General features: G+C 38.5%; 1 protein-coding gene across 3 annotated transcripts in view; it reads left to right on the top strand.

Annotated features, from left to right (window-relative positions):
* The window catches only part of bsnb (bassoon (presynaptic cytomatrix protein) b), a 59,746-nt gene that overhangs the window by 12,791 nt on the left and 31,089 nt on the right, over positions 1 to 15,866 (top strand). For all 3 annotated transcript variants that reach the window (XM_067503311.1, XM_067503310.1, XM_067503309.1), the window contains exon 3: positions 5,914 to 6,699. In XM_067503311.1, the coding sequence (XP_067359412.1) occupies positions 5,914 to 6,699 (786 nt within the window). The remainder of the gene's footprint in view (positions 1 to 5,913; positions 6,700 to 15,866) is intronic.

The raw sequence follows: 15,866 nt of genomic DNA, 5'->3' as shown, positions 1-15,866 counted from the left end.
TCATCACATTTTGTTAGTCTGTGTCAAAACGTAGTTACATGAGAGAATCTTTAGTATATATATCCCAAATCTAGTTTAGACATCATTTATAAACACTACTTTTTAAAAAAGCATGTCATGTTTTACTGTGCCTAAGTGGATATTAATCATTTATAATTTGTAGTGAATTATATTAGCATTAACATGTGTATTAGCTAGATTCTCCGCGAAACACTAACACATTACATCTGGAAGCGAGACCCCACAAAAATGAAGTATGTAATGAAGTAGTAATTTGCAGCATATCTTTTGTGAGATTATGGCATTGCATTATAGTATGCTGTAATCATGTTCATTATGTAATGTATTGTATCATATATATAGTTTTAGCATTATGAACTACAACTCAACTTTCCAGTATCCTCAGTAACAGTATGGCTCCCTCCTGTGCCTGGAACTTCACAAGCACACCTGGTGAGCATCATTCAATAAACACCAAAAATAGAATTCTAACAGTGAATTTCTGCAACCCATTCATAATTTTCCATAATCTTATTTTGTTTTATAAACTTCATTCCCCGCTTGGCAACATTTGGGAATACCACATGTGTTGTAGTTAGATTGTACCTATATAATTTGTTTGTAGGGCTGGTTATGTTTAACCTGAGCTGATGCACAGGGAGACAAATTGACAGAGAGAGAGAGAGAGAGAGAAAGAGAGAGCAAGAGAGAGAGAGCGAGAAAGAGAGAGAGAGAGAGAGAGAGTGAGAAAGAGGGGTATTGGGAGGAATTTTCATGTCTCAAGGAATTGATAAACCACTGCAACCACAGCATTAAAATATTAATAATGTCAACATAGTATTAATATTAGCATATATATAATTATATGGCAAAAAGTCCAAATGCTGTGTGAACAGTAAAGCCCTGCTCTGAAGACTAGGAAAGTTATTGATCCTGTAATACTGGCCTTTCCACAGCAGACACTGTAAGAAAAGTGCAGGTGTTACAAATAAGGTTAATAATGGGCCTGTTTTATGTGTTTCAGTAAATTATGACAGTGTGACATTGACCAAGCACAATATTAGGCCTGGATTTTGAAGTAACTAAATGGAATTCAGCCAGCTTTAAATTTAATAACACTGATTTCCCTACTGTGGCATGTTAAATATCATCTGTATAGAAGTCTATACATACACACAAACACACACACACACACACATATATATATATATATATATATATATATATATATATATATATATATATATATATATATATATATATATATATATATATATATATATATATAAGTTGTGGGTTGTATAGACTCATGCACATAATAATCGTAGTAACAAAAACACTCTCAGCACAAGTTCCATTTAGTTGCTGCTGCTCAGCTTTCAGCCATACAGCACAAGCTTCAGATGGAGATTGTCATTCAATTTTAAAATTCATATTTACATTCTTGTACATTCCTCGTGTCTTTGATTTTATGTCAACGAGGACAAGAAGTCCTTATAGTTAACATGAACTTGTACAATTTTACATCACCTGGGCAAGCAATAGCACCTGATACAGATAAAATGGAAAGGATTGCTCTTTTTCTTTGTCTTGTGTTATAATAAACTAAATATCTTTCAGGTTGGACTGTAGAATGTTGTGATTGTAATACATTGTTTTCTTACATTTTGCAGTCTAAACAACACACTGGTTAATCCAAGAAATAATTTGCCTTTTAATTAATAATTGGAAATATGTTCTTATATAAATCAGCATACAATTTAATATGTAAACATGTGTGCTTGTGTTGCAAAGGGTTCTTTGCTCTCATTATTTGAACCATGTCCAATTCCCAATGGATCCTTGCTGCTAAAATGTTCTATTTCTGGCAGCAAGTTGTTCATTAATGAAACCACGGCACTTGACCGCTGTGTTGGCAGATGCTTAGTTCTAGCACAATTGTGGGATTGGTTCCTGACTCATGACTTTTGGCGTACATTTACATTTACATTTACATTTAGTCATTTAGCAGACGCTTTTATCCAAAGCGATTTACAAGTGAGGTACAAGGCAAGCGTACATCATAGAATTGTACATACACAAAAAAACACATATCTAGGATGCTAAATCAGTAAGTAGATCCATACAGTATAATGTATATTTGAAAGGCCTGACTAGAGCCATCAATAGTGTGCGAGATGCAGATGCTGGAGAGGAATTATAGGCAGTGATGTGAAGTGAGAGATGCAGATAAGAAGAAGAAATAAAGATGAGTTAACAAGAACAAGATGGAGGGTTGCAATATAGCACTGATAGAGAGGGAAAGCAAGAGACAGTGTGTGCAACGCGCTTGTTTTTTGCTGATACAGATCAGATTTCATAAAGATCCACATGATTGCCTCATAACAAGGAGGGCATAGAGAGGAATGAGATAGAGAGATGAGGCAGAGTCAAAGCAGAGACATGATAAAATTGATAAATAAGTACTTACCCTTCCTGCAGCTGCTTTCTTGGTTTTTCTGTTTTGTTTCCCCCAGATAGCTTAGTATGAATATCCCAACCTTAAAAAAAATAAAAATAAATGAAGGACAAAATTAATGTAAAGAGAAGTTCCCACTTATGAGTCTCTGATTGGATGAAGTGTTCTGTGATGTTTTGTTTTAGTGTTTGATTTTACTCTTCACATCACTGTGACTGTCCCCAGGGTTCACCTCTGCTCTAAGCTTCTCAATTTCTCCTGCCTCACAGTGAAATCCATGTCCTTATCACTCCTTATACTGAGGACTGGCAGGGGGCCAGGCCCTGAGCTGAGATGCTGCTGAGCCTGCGACTTGAAAAACAGGAGGACTGACTTAAAGACAGAATGAGAAATAGTGTAAGGCAGGTAGAGTCACTACCAAATATTTTAGCGCCTGCATGAATGAAAATATTAGGATGTATTAATAAGTACAAAAAAATTGAATATTTAAAAGAAAACAACATTGTAGTCATAGCATAGAAATATAATAGTAACCTAACTGAAGACATCATTCACTCTCCTCTCTTTCTCAGTTTGAACCCCAGTAAGCATGCATGTGGTTGGGTGTGGTTGGAGGTGTGCTGTGTTATACCCAGTGATGTCAGTGTGCCCATTAGTTCACCTGTACCTCACTGAGAAGTTAAACCCACCAAGATCAGCAAATCTTCAGGTGGCGTCAAGTTACTATTTAACAAATGCCAGTTCAGTTCCATAAGTAGTCCAAGGTTTTTCCACTGCTTTCTTCTTCTTCTTTTTCAACTCAAATATCACATGGAATCGCTTTTCACATCATTAGTTCAGCCTGGCATTATGTCATTAGTTGTTAGAGGATATATGTTTGGTGTGGAAACAAACATAGCAGATGCTTGGACAAATTAGACTTTTTCATAATAGTCAAACCAACATACAACAATGTGTCTCTTTAACCCACTTTCTATCATTTCTATCCCTATATTTTTATGAACATACACATAGTGACCCAACATGGTGTTGCAGGTCAACATTAATGAATCATTAAAAAGTAGTTAGATAATGAGGAATTTCTAGAGAACAGACAGTGAGGTAATATATCAGTTTAATTCATGTCTGTGAAATGGAGTAACAATCACTTCATGGGGTTGTTTCTGGATAAGTGAATTGTGTCATTTTGTGTGGATAAAGTAAAACTGAAATTATTTCTATAAGGTTTACAAACAATACTTTGTTTGATCCAAATTTTGACATCCATGTATGCAGCGAGCAGGAAGTCAACTAGTTCAAGCAGAAGAAACCTCCCTGATTGTTTGATAGTTTCTTCAACCAGAGGAAGCAGTGTCAGTAAGCAGCACACAGATCATCTAAACAGATCTGATATGTAGGTAGTGATTCAGAGGTCTGCAACCAGGTTACTCTCTGGTCTGACATGGGTTTTGTTACACCTAATGGGGATGTCAGGACATACTGAACATTTCTGGTTCACTTCAACAAGGACGTTAACCACCGGAGGCCAGAAAATTAGTATAGTTCCAGACCTCTGAATCACTGTCCTCATCTCAATTTTCTTAGCAATTTAAATAGTGGATAATTATTCATGAATAATGCAGTGCAATGAAATCACTACTGAATCAGTGTGATTATCAAACTACATCAAAATAATATGCTATCAGCTGCGTTTAACATACAGTTTTTTTAAACCGTATTTTTTAAAATCAGATTCAGTGCTTTTAAAAAATATGGAGTAATACTACACCTAAAGTACAGTGAAGCATACTTACACTGTGAAGGGACAAGCAGTCTGGTAGCTTATATAAAATGTTTTTATATACACTGTATTTAACACATAATTTGTCACATATCTGTCAAAACCAAATTAGGAAGTACAATAATTAATAACAAGTTAATAATCTACACAATTCAGCAGAAACTTACAGATATGTTATTGTCATTGATTGATTAAAATTCATCAGCAACCTTTTTAATACAGTAGTATACAGTCATTGTAAAGTTGTATCTATATATTTATATTGAAAACCTTCCTGGTTAATATTGAAATGATACTATTAGGATAACTAAATTGTAGTTCATAAGCAATGGATGGTGTAGATTATTGCTTTGCAATTGTATATTATCATATACAGTAACTAATATGATGCTTGTTTCTGTATTTGTATATTTTCTGTCCTCAGTTCAGCAGCGCTCAGAGACCTAAACCCTCAGCTATAGCAAACTGAACTAAAAATCTTTATGAACATTTTTAGGCCTAAAGCGATTTTTGACTGAAAGGTATAAATGAAAAAACCAGTGGCCTGGCCTCCCACCTTGTTCTTTGAGCCCCAGCCTCAGGCCCAAGTCTCCTACAACCTTTCTCTGAAGGCATTCATAAAGCATTAAGGCATTATGTAATGACCACAAAGCCAAGACAGCTACAATAGTGTAGCAGGTGTGAAAGCACCAGGCTACCAATTACCACATATGGCCATGTGCCATCACTAGTCCCTTATTCTTTTACCTTCTTCAGTGTCACCATGAAGCGGAAAATGAAGGCTGGGGAAGACATAAAGAAAATGACAACAGCAGGAGAAACAACAGGAGAATGGTGGGAGGAATTAATGAAAAAGGGAAAATGTGTAATAAGAGCAAATATGAGAGAAAGTATAAAGAGACAAGACATTCAGAGGGAGGGAAGATTGCAAAATTCGGGGAAGCCATAGTTTAATAAACAAATCCAAAGGTCATGCATCTGCCACATTCATGTTTTAAACATCTATTTGCTGGTAAATACTTTTACTAATAAAATGCCCATGCAGAGGGAAAGGCCCCTTAAATCCTTCCTCAATGAGATATTTTACTTCATTCACAATTAATATTTTGTTCAGTAATTTTCTATATCAACATATCATATGGTTCTCTTCAGAGAGAGCTGCAGGCTATCCTAGCATGCATTGAATGCATTGGAAATCAGTCATCAAATCAAACAAACCAACACATTTATGTTCACATTCACACACAGGTAATTTAGAGTTTTTTAGTTCAACACTTTGGACAATGGAAAGAAGGTTGAAGCATTTAGGAAGTGAAAACAAAAAAAGTGCACAACCAAGTTACTGTATCTTTTCCACTTCTTTGAATAAACTCACCTGATTTTTATTTCAGCTGCTCTAGCCCTATTAGTTAAATCAGTTAAGGCTGATATGCTTGTTTTTTTCTTTTATGCTGTGAGTTAGATTGGGCAATTGACACCCCTAGAGCATAGACTGAACAGCAGGAAATAGCTTCCTAAATTTACCATGACATCAAATAAATTTATCTCTCAGCATGCTGAACCATGCAATTAATTTTTATTCTATTATTTTCTTTCAAAATTTAAATGGTGAGGATTTGAAAATGTTGCTTGTAGTTATTGTTTTGTTTTTTATCTTTTTCCTTTCCTTTTACAGGTGCAAGAGTGGTTATGTTTAAATTGTCAGATGCAGAGGGCACTGGGAATGGACATGACAACACCACGCTCCAAGAGCCAGCAACAGATCCACTCTCCATCTCATGCAACCAAACCAGAACTTAAACCTGATGCTTTGACTCCGCATGCACCCCAGACACAGACCCCTCCTCATGCACAGCCTGCACCTCAGGCCCATCCAGCACCTGGCCCTTCCAAACAAACTGGTCCAGCTTGCCCAGGCCAGCAAAAAGCTAAGCTCCCTCCAGGGGCAGTGCCTCTTCCCGGCATGGCCAAGGCACCATCCCAGCCTGATCTGTCCCGCAGCTCTCCCGCCCACCAACCCCAGCACCCACGCCAGGACCAGACTCGCAGTGCTGGAAGCTCTCCTTCTCGACAGCCCCCACCTCCAGAGCAGACATTTGGGAAGTTGTTTGGCTTTGGTGCCTCTCTCCTTAACCAAGCCACCACTCTCATATCTGAGACCGCTCAACCCCAACAGCAGCCCCCCAAACCAGCCCCTAAACCAGATGGACCTTCTGGTCCAGGACCTGGGGCAGGTAAACCCTCAGGACCTCAGTGTGCACAACAAGGGCCTCTGGCTTCTGCTCAGCAGCAACAACAGCATGTTCCCATAGATTCCTCTAAGTCCAAAGCTTGTTGTCCACTCTGTAAGACAGGTCTCAACACAGGCACAGCAGAACAACCCAACTATAACACCTGCACACAGTGCCATTCCCAGGTGTGCAACATGTGTGGATTCAATCCCACTCCACACCTACTAGAGGTAAGACATGTTTGATCTGTTTTAAATTTCCACTGCTCTGCAGCCACTTGCAAACTGTGGAAATGCTGTGTCATACTTCAGTTGAATGGGTTGCTCAGCTATGGCTCCCTTGTTGTAGAGTGTATAGCTTTATTTTATTGAGCATTCCTGTGTGCATTAATCAAGTATCTCTGAAGGTCTTTAAAATATCCTTGTTGTTGGTCTGTGCTAGTTCAAATGTTTCTTAGTATTTTTTAGGAGTAGTCCATTATTGTTCACTGTTATCTTTCAACACAGAGAAAAGGACATGTACAAAATTTCCACATAGTTACGGTCAATATTTGGATTTATAAGAGTAGCAGCCATTTCTCTATACAGCTTGCACACACAAAGCCTTATGTAAGCCCATGGGCTTCTTGTCTTTTTCCAGTTATTTTCTCTCTGCTTGTTGTGGTCAGTACCTGCTCTGTTATGTTCTGTCAGGGCCTTCCATGTAGTTAGCAGAGTGAAATCCAGGCTGTGACTCACCTTATCAGAGTGCGTTCAACCCTGGAGCTGCACAGAAATATATCACCAATCTACAGGAAATGGAGCCTTATCAAGATCAATTTAATGGATAATTTTAGTATTGATTATTCAAATCCAGGGGTCAGCTCAGGGTATATTCCTCCTTTAAGTGTTTCCTTGTCTGCTAATATGGTGGGAATTCAGTTGGTAGGAGTGGAGGCTTTCAGCATTGTACCCAAGCTAGACAGTAACGCAGTTTAATTATGCAAATCAAGTCCAATTGAATGATAGCAGTAATAACAGCCTTTCTGCTTTGGCTTTTTATGGGCAAGCCTTGTCTTCCTAGGCATCTGGTTGTTACAGGCACTAGCAAAGGCCATTCATGTATCGCTATGGAAACAGAGAGATAATTTGTTTGTCAGCCGTCCTTTTCATGCTTGGTTTCTGAAATGCTGAGAATCTTCAAAAACTTTCACTCTGCTGTTGCACTGCTTACTGGGACAGTCTGTTATTAGCTGTGTTGTGTTTCTGCTCTGCTGGCTACAGTCTGAAACTCAAGCCAGCATAAGGTGCATTCTTTCCAAACCTGTGAACAAATTTAGTTGTCATTCCATTTGAGCTAGCAGGCGGGTTCCTTCAAAGAGAGTGAAAACCATTTGGACATGGTGTGAGGCTTTAGGTTTCTCAGTCTGATTTCGACTGCTTGTTTAGCACTTTCACCCTCCTTATCCTCTTCTAATCTCTCCAAACTTTTTTGTTTGCTTTTTTATCAGTTTTTTCTTGCCTGTTTTAGGCAGAATTGTGTCCCTGACTTTCTGTTCACAGTGGTGTGCTGAAAGAGACTGTAGGTGTAGGTTTCATATTTCTTGTAGATATTAAATAAAGCATCAATCAAGCAGATGTAAGTAGTGTATTTGTAAGGGTTAGAGGGTTTTATATATATAACAATATATAACTGCAGAGTTGTTGTGGAATTCTTATCGCTGCTGCTTCACAGCTAGAAGGTCCCTGGTTTGAATTCTTCAGCCAGCTGCGTTTTTTCTGTGTGGAGTTAGAAATTTCTCCCAGTGCTTGTGTGGGTTTCTTCCTGGTAGTCCAGTTATCTCCCATAGTCCAAAGACAAGCATAGTTTGTTTATTTGGTGACTCTTAAATGACTCTGGTGACTCTGTATGTGTGAAAGTGAGTGTGAATGTATGTCTGTTTTGGCATGTCTCTGTGTGTTAGCCCTGAGATATACCTGTCCAAGGTGAACCACTGTCTCATCCAATGGCAGCTAGGTTAGGCTTCAGCTCCCAGCTACCTGAAAAGGATGAGCAGTTACAAATAATGGATGGATGGAGTTGTGGCATTTGTCCGCCAACCAACTGGCTTGTTGGATTCTGTTTTTGGACAACCGTGGACATCTATGCAGAGAAGTCATCAAAATTGTGGCTCTGCCCATACTGCTGTAGGACAGTAAACAATGTTTTTTATGGAATGTTGATAATAAAATGAATTATATATTAGCACCATATACTTTATATACTTTTGTCTTTACCCCTAAAAGTGTATGTAATTAGATTTGACAGTGGAAAATTAACAACAGCAATAAAATTAAAAATGCAAAAAATGCCAATTATCTGATTGCCAGTACTGTGATACATTTAAATGCCTCTTGCAATACACATCTTGTAAATAAAAAAACAACATTTACTTTTTGGAAATGAAAAAAAATGTTAAAGATAATCATGAAAATATTTTCATTTTCTGTTATACTACAAGTGACAAAATGCATAATTCATTCTGAACTGTATTGTATAAAAAAATTAGTCAGTCCCCTTTAATCTGTGACAAGATGAGTTTCTGTGAGAAAAAGTGTAAGAATGATGGAGGAGAGAAAAGAAAGAGGTGATAGATTGAGAACGAGGAAGAGAAGAGAGTGAGAATCAGATATAATGAGTGAGAGGAAAGCCAACTGTCTGTTACATTGCAGAATGTTTCACATCACTCAGTGCTGAAAGTCGTGTGTATCTTTGTTTAGGGACTGTTCCCCCTCTCATTACACTCTCAAGGAGATTAAAACTAACTTTCTGGTATTGTTGTCCCCCCAGAGTTTGGTTGTAAATACAACATAAAATGTTTTCACCAGAGTGTCCACCGCTCAGTACGATTTACTGTACACTGCATGTCAGTCCTCATTACTGAATTGCTCTGTATTGCTGTGTCTTTCCTCTCTCGAGTCACATAGAACCAGATACAGCCAAGTGGATGCCATGCCTTACTTCCACCTAGACCTTAAATAAATGTAGAGGTGTATTTGACACATGAATCATGTTCTGTTTCTCAATCTCTGCAGAATAACATTATTATCAAGACCAACTTTTCATTCTCACGGTCGCCCAGGTTTACTGATCAGACTGTTATGTGTCTGTTATTATTACACAGACAGCGGTCAACAGTGGATTATTACTATAAGGACTAAAGTTCTAAAAAACGGTAGAAAAAGTTCAGAGAAACAGAAAACATAGTTTATCAATTATTCAGGGAGAGAGACATTATGAATAGTTCATGCAGTGTGGAGTAGCGAGGGAGCTGCGTTTGATTCCTCATGTCACATAAGGTCAGAGAGTGTTGATGCCTGTGTGTATGTGCATGCATGTGTGTAGGAGGAGAAATGCATATGTGCAGGTCCATGATTGTGTAACTGTGGCAGTCTGGTTGTTGTGGCCATTAGTTTAACTAGCAGTCCGGGTTGTGTTTGAGAATGTATATGATTAATTAGGAAATCAATTGCTACACACTGTTTCTGGTATACCATATGTATAACCAGACTTTTTCTTCTGCCTGCCTAATGCAAACTCCACTGCTAGCTCATACTAGATTAACTAATTATTTTTGTACGTGTTTGTTCAGTCTTAACATGCTTTTTTAGGTACTCAAAGAGACTCTCCCTCATCTTATAGAATATTAAGATGGATCAGAGAAATGTAAGTAAAATATTTTCCTGATAATATTTCCTGATGATATGTTACCAAAGTAACATTTACCTGTGGTCTATTCTGGCTCTAGTTTAATCAGGACCCACTTTAAATGACCTTTTAACATCAACTTATCTATTTATATTCTATCTATAGCCTCTATCTACTCATAACATCCCCTTTACCAGCATGTAGTCACTGTACTGTAGAGTCAGATCTAAAAGTGTTTGGACACTGAGACAATTGTAATTAATTTGGTCCTGTAACCATCACAATGGATTCAAAATGAAAGTGTCAAGATGTGGTTTAAGTTCTTAAACACGTTGTTTTAAGTGTCTGAGAGTTACAGAAATTAAATTTTAAATATTCAGATCAACTAACATTCATGAATTCATTTGTCAGTAAATGAGGTCTGGTACCCATAGACAATACCAAATGCTGGGGTCCTAACATGGCTATTTCCTGCAAGGTTTACTCCAGCTGACTTCAGTTGCTGTTTCTGCAAAGTCTAGAGTTGTTTTTTCACAGCATCCTTTAGGTAATTGTACATCTGCATGGTAACGCAACTTCATATGCTTTGAAGGACTTGACTCAATCTGTGTAGACGCATCATAAATGAGATGCTTTGAATAATGAGTTGTTCCTTCCCTTCTCTATTCTACATACTACATACTCTATACTTTTTTTTGCACGTTAATCTTCACCTCATCAGTTCTTATGATTTCTTTCCAGATCTGTCAAGTGTTCTGTCAATCACCACAGTTGTTCAAATTTTAGCAGCCAATAGTATTGTTATAGTATAGACTATAGTATCTTTGAGCCCCTGTGGAGTGTATAAAAGTTAATGTAATTCCTACACAGCTCTATATATATATATATTTGACAAAACCCTTAAATCAGTTGATATATTTAAACACCGCAGATTCTGATGTTAAATTCAAATTACTGTATGTGTGGTGGTGCATAGAGTTGAAATGATGAAAACTCTGTAACTGTTCAAATAGTTGGACATGACTGTATGATAAAAAATGTAGTATGTGTCCACAGGACATATTCACTCAAATGCAAGAGCCTTCTCCCACTTTCAACATCTGATATGCTTAACAGTGACAGAGCAATGCAAAGGCAGAAATTTACTGTAACAGTCTGTAACACTGTCAGCATCAACTAGTTATTAACGGATGATACAGGAAACTATTACCAGTTGAAAAAATGTTGATGATTTACAAATAAGGCATTGTGTGACATAAAATTTCCCATTAAAAATTATAGTTAATTTCAAATCAAACATTTCTTTACGTGATTGGCATGGTGTATATTCAGAGTCACTTATAACAGCTACTGAAAAGCTAAACACAGATTAAATCTTAAAATATTGAAAGTGTTGACATAAATTCAACTCTATTACATTCTATTCATTTTAATTTTATTAATTTTAGTTTTTCAAATCCTGACGCTAAATTGCTCAAGACTTTAGTACCCTTGAAGACACAGTGAATATATGTACAACATGTAGCTTTTGTGAATGTGTCACAGTTCTGCAGAAGCACTGTTTTTGCTGCCACACAGAGCCGCAATATAGATGAACATGTCATTCTCATTCTCAAACATGCTGGAAGTGTTTTCTGAAGACTGGCACCAGCCTGTGTCTCCCTCAGGAGTCCCATCCAAAGCCAGATGGCTACCGGCATCATGCATCCAAGCTTGCCGCGCTCAGCCTGGCTGCTCTTGAAGTGATGATGCTGCACCATCACAGATTCAAACACCCACCCAGCCTCAATCAGCTGCTTTCTGTATTTCAGTAAATATTCCTTTGCACACTGCTTATACAAGCACACACATAGTACAATTTTAGACGAAGATTCGGAAGATTCATGCACCCACATACATGTTACACATGCTATACATGCCAGCATGCATGTGTTCACACTGACTGAAACATAATTTCTGGGGACTAACAGATTGCCTTCAGTGGGACATGATTAATATTATAACAAGCATGCAATCTTTGTCAGTTGGCAATTGAAATAATTGTGTTGAGTTATTTTGAATACAGACACATAATCTGTATTCACAAAATAAGGGACACCAATATATTAATATTTTTTCATGCACATAGCTGATAGCCACTTCATATTTATGTAAATTCAATAGTTGATATATTTGATTGTGCTACTGACAATAGTTTTTAAATGGTAATGGTAGCATGTGTTACTTTTTAAAGTAAGACATTTTCCTACCCAGCAAACACCCACATACACACTCATACAATTTGGTCACCCACACACACTATTGTTCTTCATATTCCTGTTCTCTTTTTTGAGATGTATTAAATGGGTGAACTGTGTGATCCTGATTTGCCTCCTTGCCAAAAGCTGGAATAGACTCTTATGAAATACTTTATTGTTGCTTTGTTTTCTTTCACCTCTCTCTTCGTCAGTAGATCCCTGACATTAGATTTAGATGATGTGCCAGATACAGTGTTCCCTTCAACATGTCATTCCTCACTATCTCTTTTTTCACTTTCCTTCACTTTGCACATTTCATTATGCTACTGCCTTTGCATGCATTCCTCTTCCACCTTTCTACACACCTTAGTTTGATAATGCTTGCTGTTGTCACATTAATTGAATTGACAATTACTTCTGGTTGAATCTTACATAGTTGACATTGCAAGGCAGGTACTTAGCCCTCTTGATTTTGTCTGAGCTCTGTTTATTTAGCAGAAAAAATAGGGTGAGCATTTTAAAACCACAGACGTTGGTGTATATCTAAGAGTTGAAACAGACAAAAACTAAAAAAAGGGACGGGGGTAGTGTTACTTTGTGTTTGTGTGTCTTGTATGCTGGTTGAGTCTTGTAGAAAGAGCTAATAAATTAGACTGCTTCTAATCCACGTTGAGGGAGTCGAGTGATCCCTTGAGCATGGTACTTAACCCTAGCACACCATTGTAAAGATCTAGCCACACAAATAAATGCCACCTGGGAATAGTAAGCCCAGTCGAAGGATTAAACTCAGATGACACTTTCCTTTTGTTTGACAAATATATGACACTGGAATTATGAAAAAAAGGTTTTCCACCTCTTATTTTTGTAATGAAGCAAAACATATTGAGTTCAAATTTTGGGAGGTTTACTCCAAACCTCTTTGTCGCAGCACAATGTGAAGTGAGACTGTGCTGCAATGTGACAGGAAGATGATGTGATGCACAGCAATGACTGCTTCCTGTCGAGATTATGTGTCACCCAGCACAGATGGCTCGCTGGTTTGGAGGCTTAAATGCCACTCACTCTCGTCTCTGGGACCTTTGAGTTTGGCAGGAGACTCTGCGCTCAGACTGAGCTTGAGTTGCATACACTTTGGCTAAACTCCTGTATGTCACAGATCTGCTGTGAGATCCAGAGGCAACGCTCTTAGAACTGCTCTAACATTGTAGTCTTATCTTTTGTGCTTTTACAGATTTCTTAAATGTTATTGCTAGCACTGTTTTTCCTTATTGTTAACCTGACAGTGACAGAACATATAGGACTTGGAGAAAAAGATGATGAGCAATTTTGACCTCAGGATGTGTTGCATGTGTCGGATTCTGCTAAAGTTCTGTGTTTTTCACAGAAAGTGTTTTTCATCAGATGTCTTTGAGATCAACCTCAACCTGTCCCAAGCCCTGCCTACACCAGGAGCAATATCAGCTTCTCACAAGCACAGTGACCATATTGAACTTGAATTACTCCTCCAGTCGTTCTCTGTGAATCTTCTTCTCTTTGAATGTCCTTCCTCTCCTACCTTGTAAGCCAATGTGCTGTGAAGCCTTCCAGAGACCTCAGCATTGGCTTAATCACCTCTTCAGTATCCATCATCTTCAAGGCCTGCTGGCTATGCTAACAAGCCTTAGCAATGCTCCAGGGGCCCCTGGCAGTGCCGTGTATGTCCTAACTGCCGGAGCCACAGAGGTGGGCCGGAGCAGTCCTCCCACCGCAATACTGGGCCCTCCTGTCTCAGCACATCACTTCACTTCAGCCTCATCTGTGCTCCCACTCTCTCTTCCCTGCAGCACCTCAGGCATGAAACTACTCCCGAATTTTGGCATTAAAGAAGGAGGGAGTTTGTTGAGTGTGTGCTGTGCTTAGAAACTGCAAATTCTAAAAGGCTGGTGACACAAATGTAAGAGAATAAAGAGACATACTATATAGAGTCATGTGGTTGTGTGTCAGGCGAACAAAAAAAAACACCGACAGACAGAGGGAGAGCTATAATAAAAGGGAGATAGAGATTGAGATCAAAATGAAAGACATAAAGCTCACTGATCGCATGGATATTACTTTAACCCCTTACTAATCTTCTCAGTGTTGCAGCTGTCAGGGAGCTAGGGAGTTGACCAGATCAGTTTGTTGAGCTTCTGGGCCGCTGCTTTGTGCAGTGGCCTGACAACAGCAACAACAGCAACAGTAAAAGGACCATGAGGAACATTACACTCAAGGAAAGAGGTGATCTTCCCACTGCCTCCATAAATAAAGACAAAGGGACTCAACTGCCAGTTTACTACTTGACGAATAACAGAAGAATAGGAAGGGTAATGGTTCTTAATGGGTTTACTTGTTTACTGTCATTTATCTGCCTTGTTACACTTTCCTGCTCAACACAAGATACTTTTTTGTCTCACGTATATTGTTGTTTAATTTTTTTTTACCAGTTTATTAAAAAAACACTTGAATATGTATCAGAGATAATCGACCTACTTGCTGCATTGTGTGTCCTAAAACCTTATTACATTTACATTTACATTTAGTCATTTAGCAGACGCTTTTATCCAAAGCGATTTACAAGTGAGGTAAAAGGCAACAAAAATCTAAGTAAAAAGTCCTATCAGAAAAGTGTTCACATTTCACGAGATGCAAGTGCGAGAAAAAGCAGAAAGGATTTTTATTTATTTATTTTTTTATATTTAAGTGCATAGGAAGATGTGGAACAGTTCTGTTTTCAGCAGTTTTTTGAATATTGGGAGAGAGTCTGCTGAGCGTGCAGGGTTTGGTAGCTCATTCCACCATCGTGGGATCATTGTGCTAAAAAGTTTCGCTTGGTGTCTTCTGTGCGGTGCTGGGACCACCAGACATCGTTCATTGGCAGACCGCAGCAGACGGGAAGAATTGTAAACTTGAATGAGTGAGTTGAGGTAAGCAGGAGCTGTTGAGTTAACCACCCTGCGGGCAAGAGACAGATCTTTGAACCTGATGCGAGCAGCTACAGGAAGCCAGTGTAGAGATCTGAAGAGTGATGTGACATGGGTCCTTTTTGGCTGATTAAAAATGAGGCGAGCTGCTGCGTTTTGGATCATCTGTAAGGGTTTGATTGTGGATACCGGTAACCCCATTAACAAAGCGCTGCAGTAATCAAGACGAGAGATGACAAGTGCCTGTACAATGAGTTGGGTTGTATATTCCATGATGTAGGGTCTGATCTTCCTGATGTTGTAGAGGGCAAATCGGCATGCCCTAGAGACTGAGGAGATGTGGTCCTTGAAGCTCAGTTGGTCAACGATGATGACCCCCAGACTTTTGGCCGACTTAGTGGGGACAGTCACTGTAAATCCAATGTTGATGCTGATGTTGTGTTGCGTCGAAGGTCTGGCTGGGAAGAAAAGGACTTCGGTTTTGGAGAGGTTGAGTTGAAGATGTCTATCTTTCATCCAGGCTGACATGTCTGAGAGACAGGCAGAAATACGTGA

The sequence above is a fragment of the Channa argus genome, chromosome 5, assembly GCF_033026475.1.
Source record: "Channa argus isolate prfri chromosome 5, Channa argus male v1.0, whole genome shotgun sequence".
In the NCBI taxonomy this organism is placed as follows: Eukaryota; Metazoa; Chordata; class Actinopteri; order Anabantiformes; family Channidae; genus Channa; species Channa argus.
This window is presented reverse-complemented; position numbering and strand designations above follow the sequence as displayed.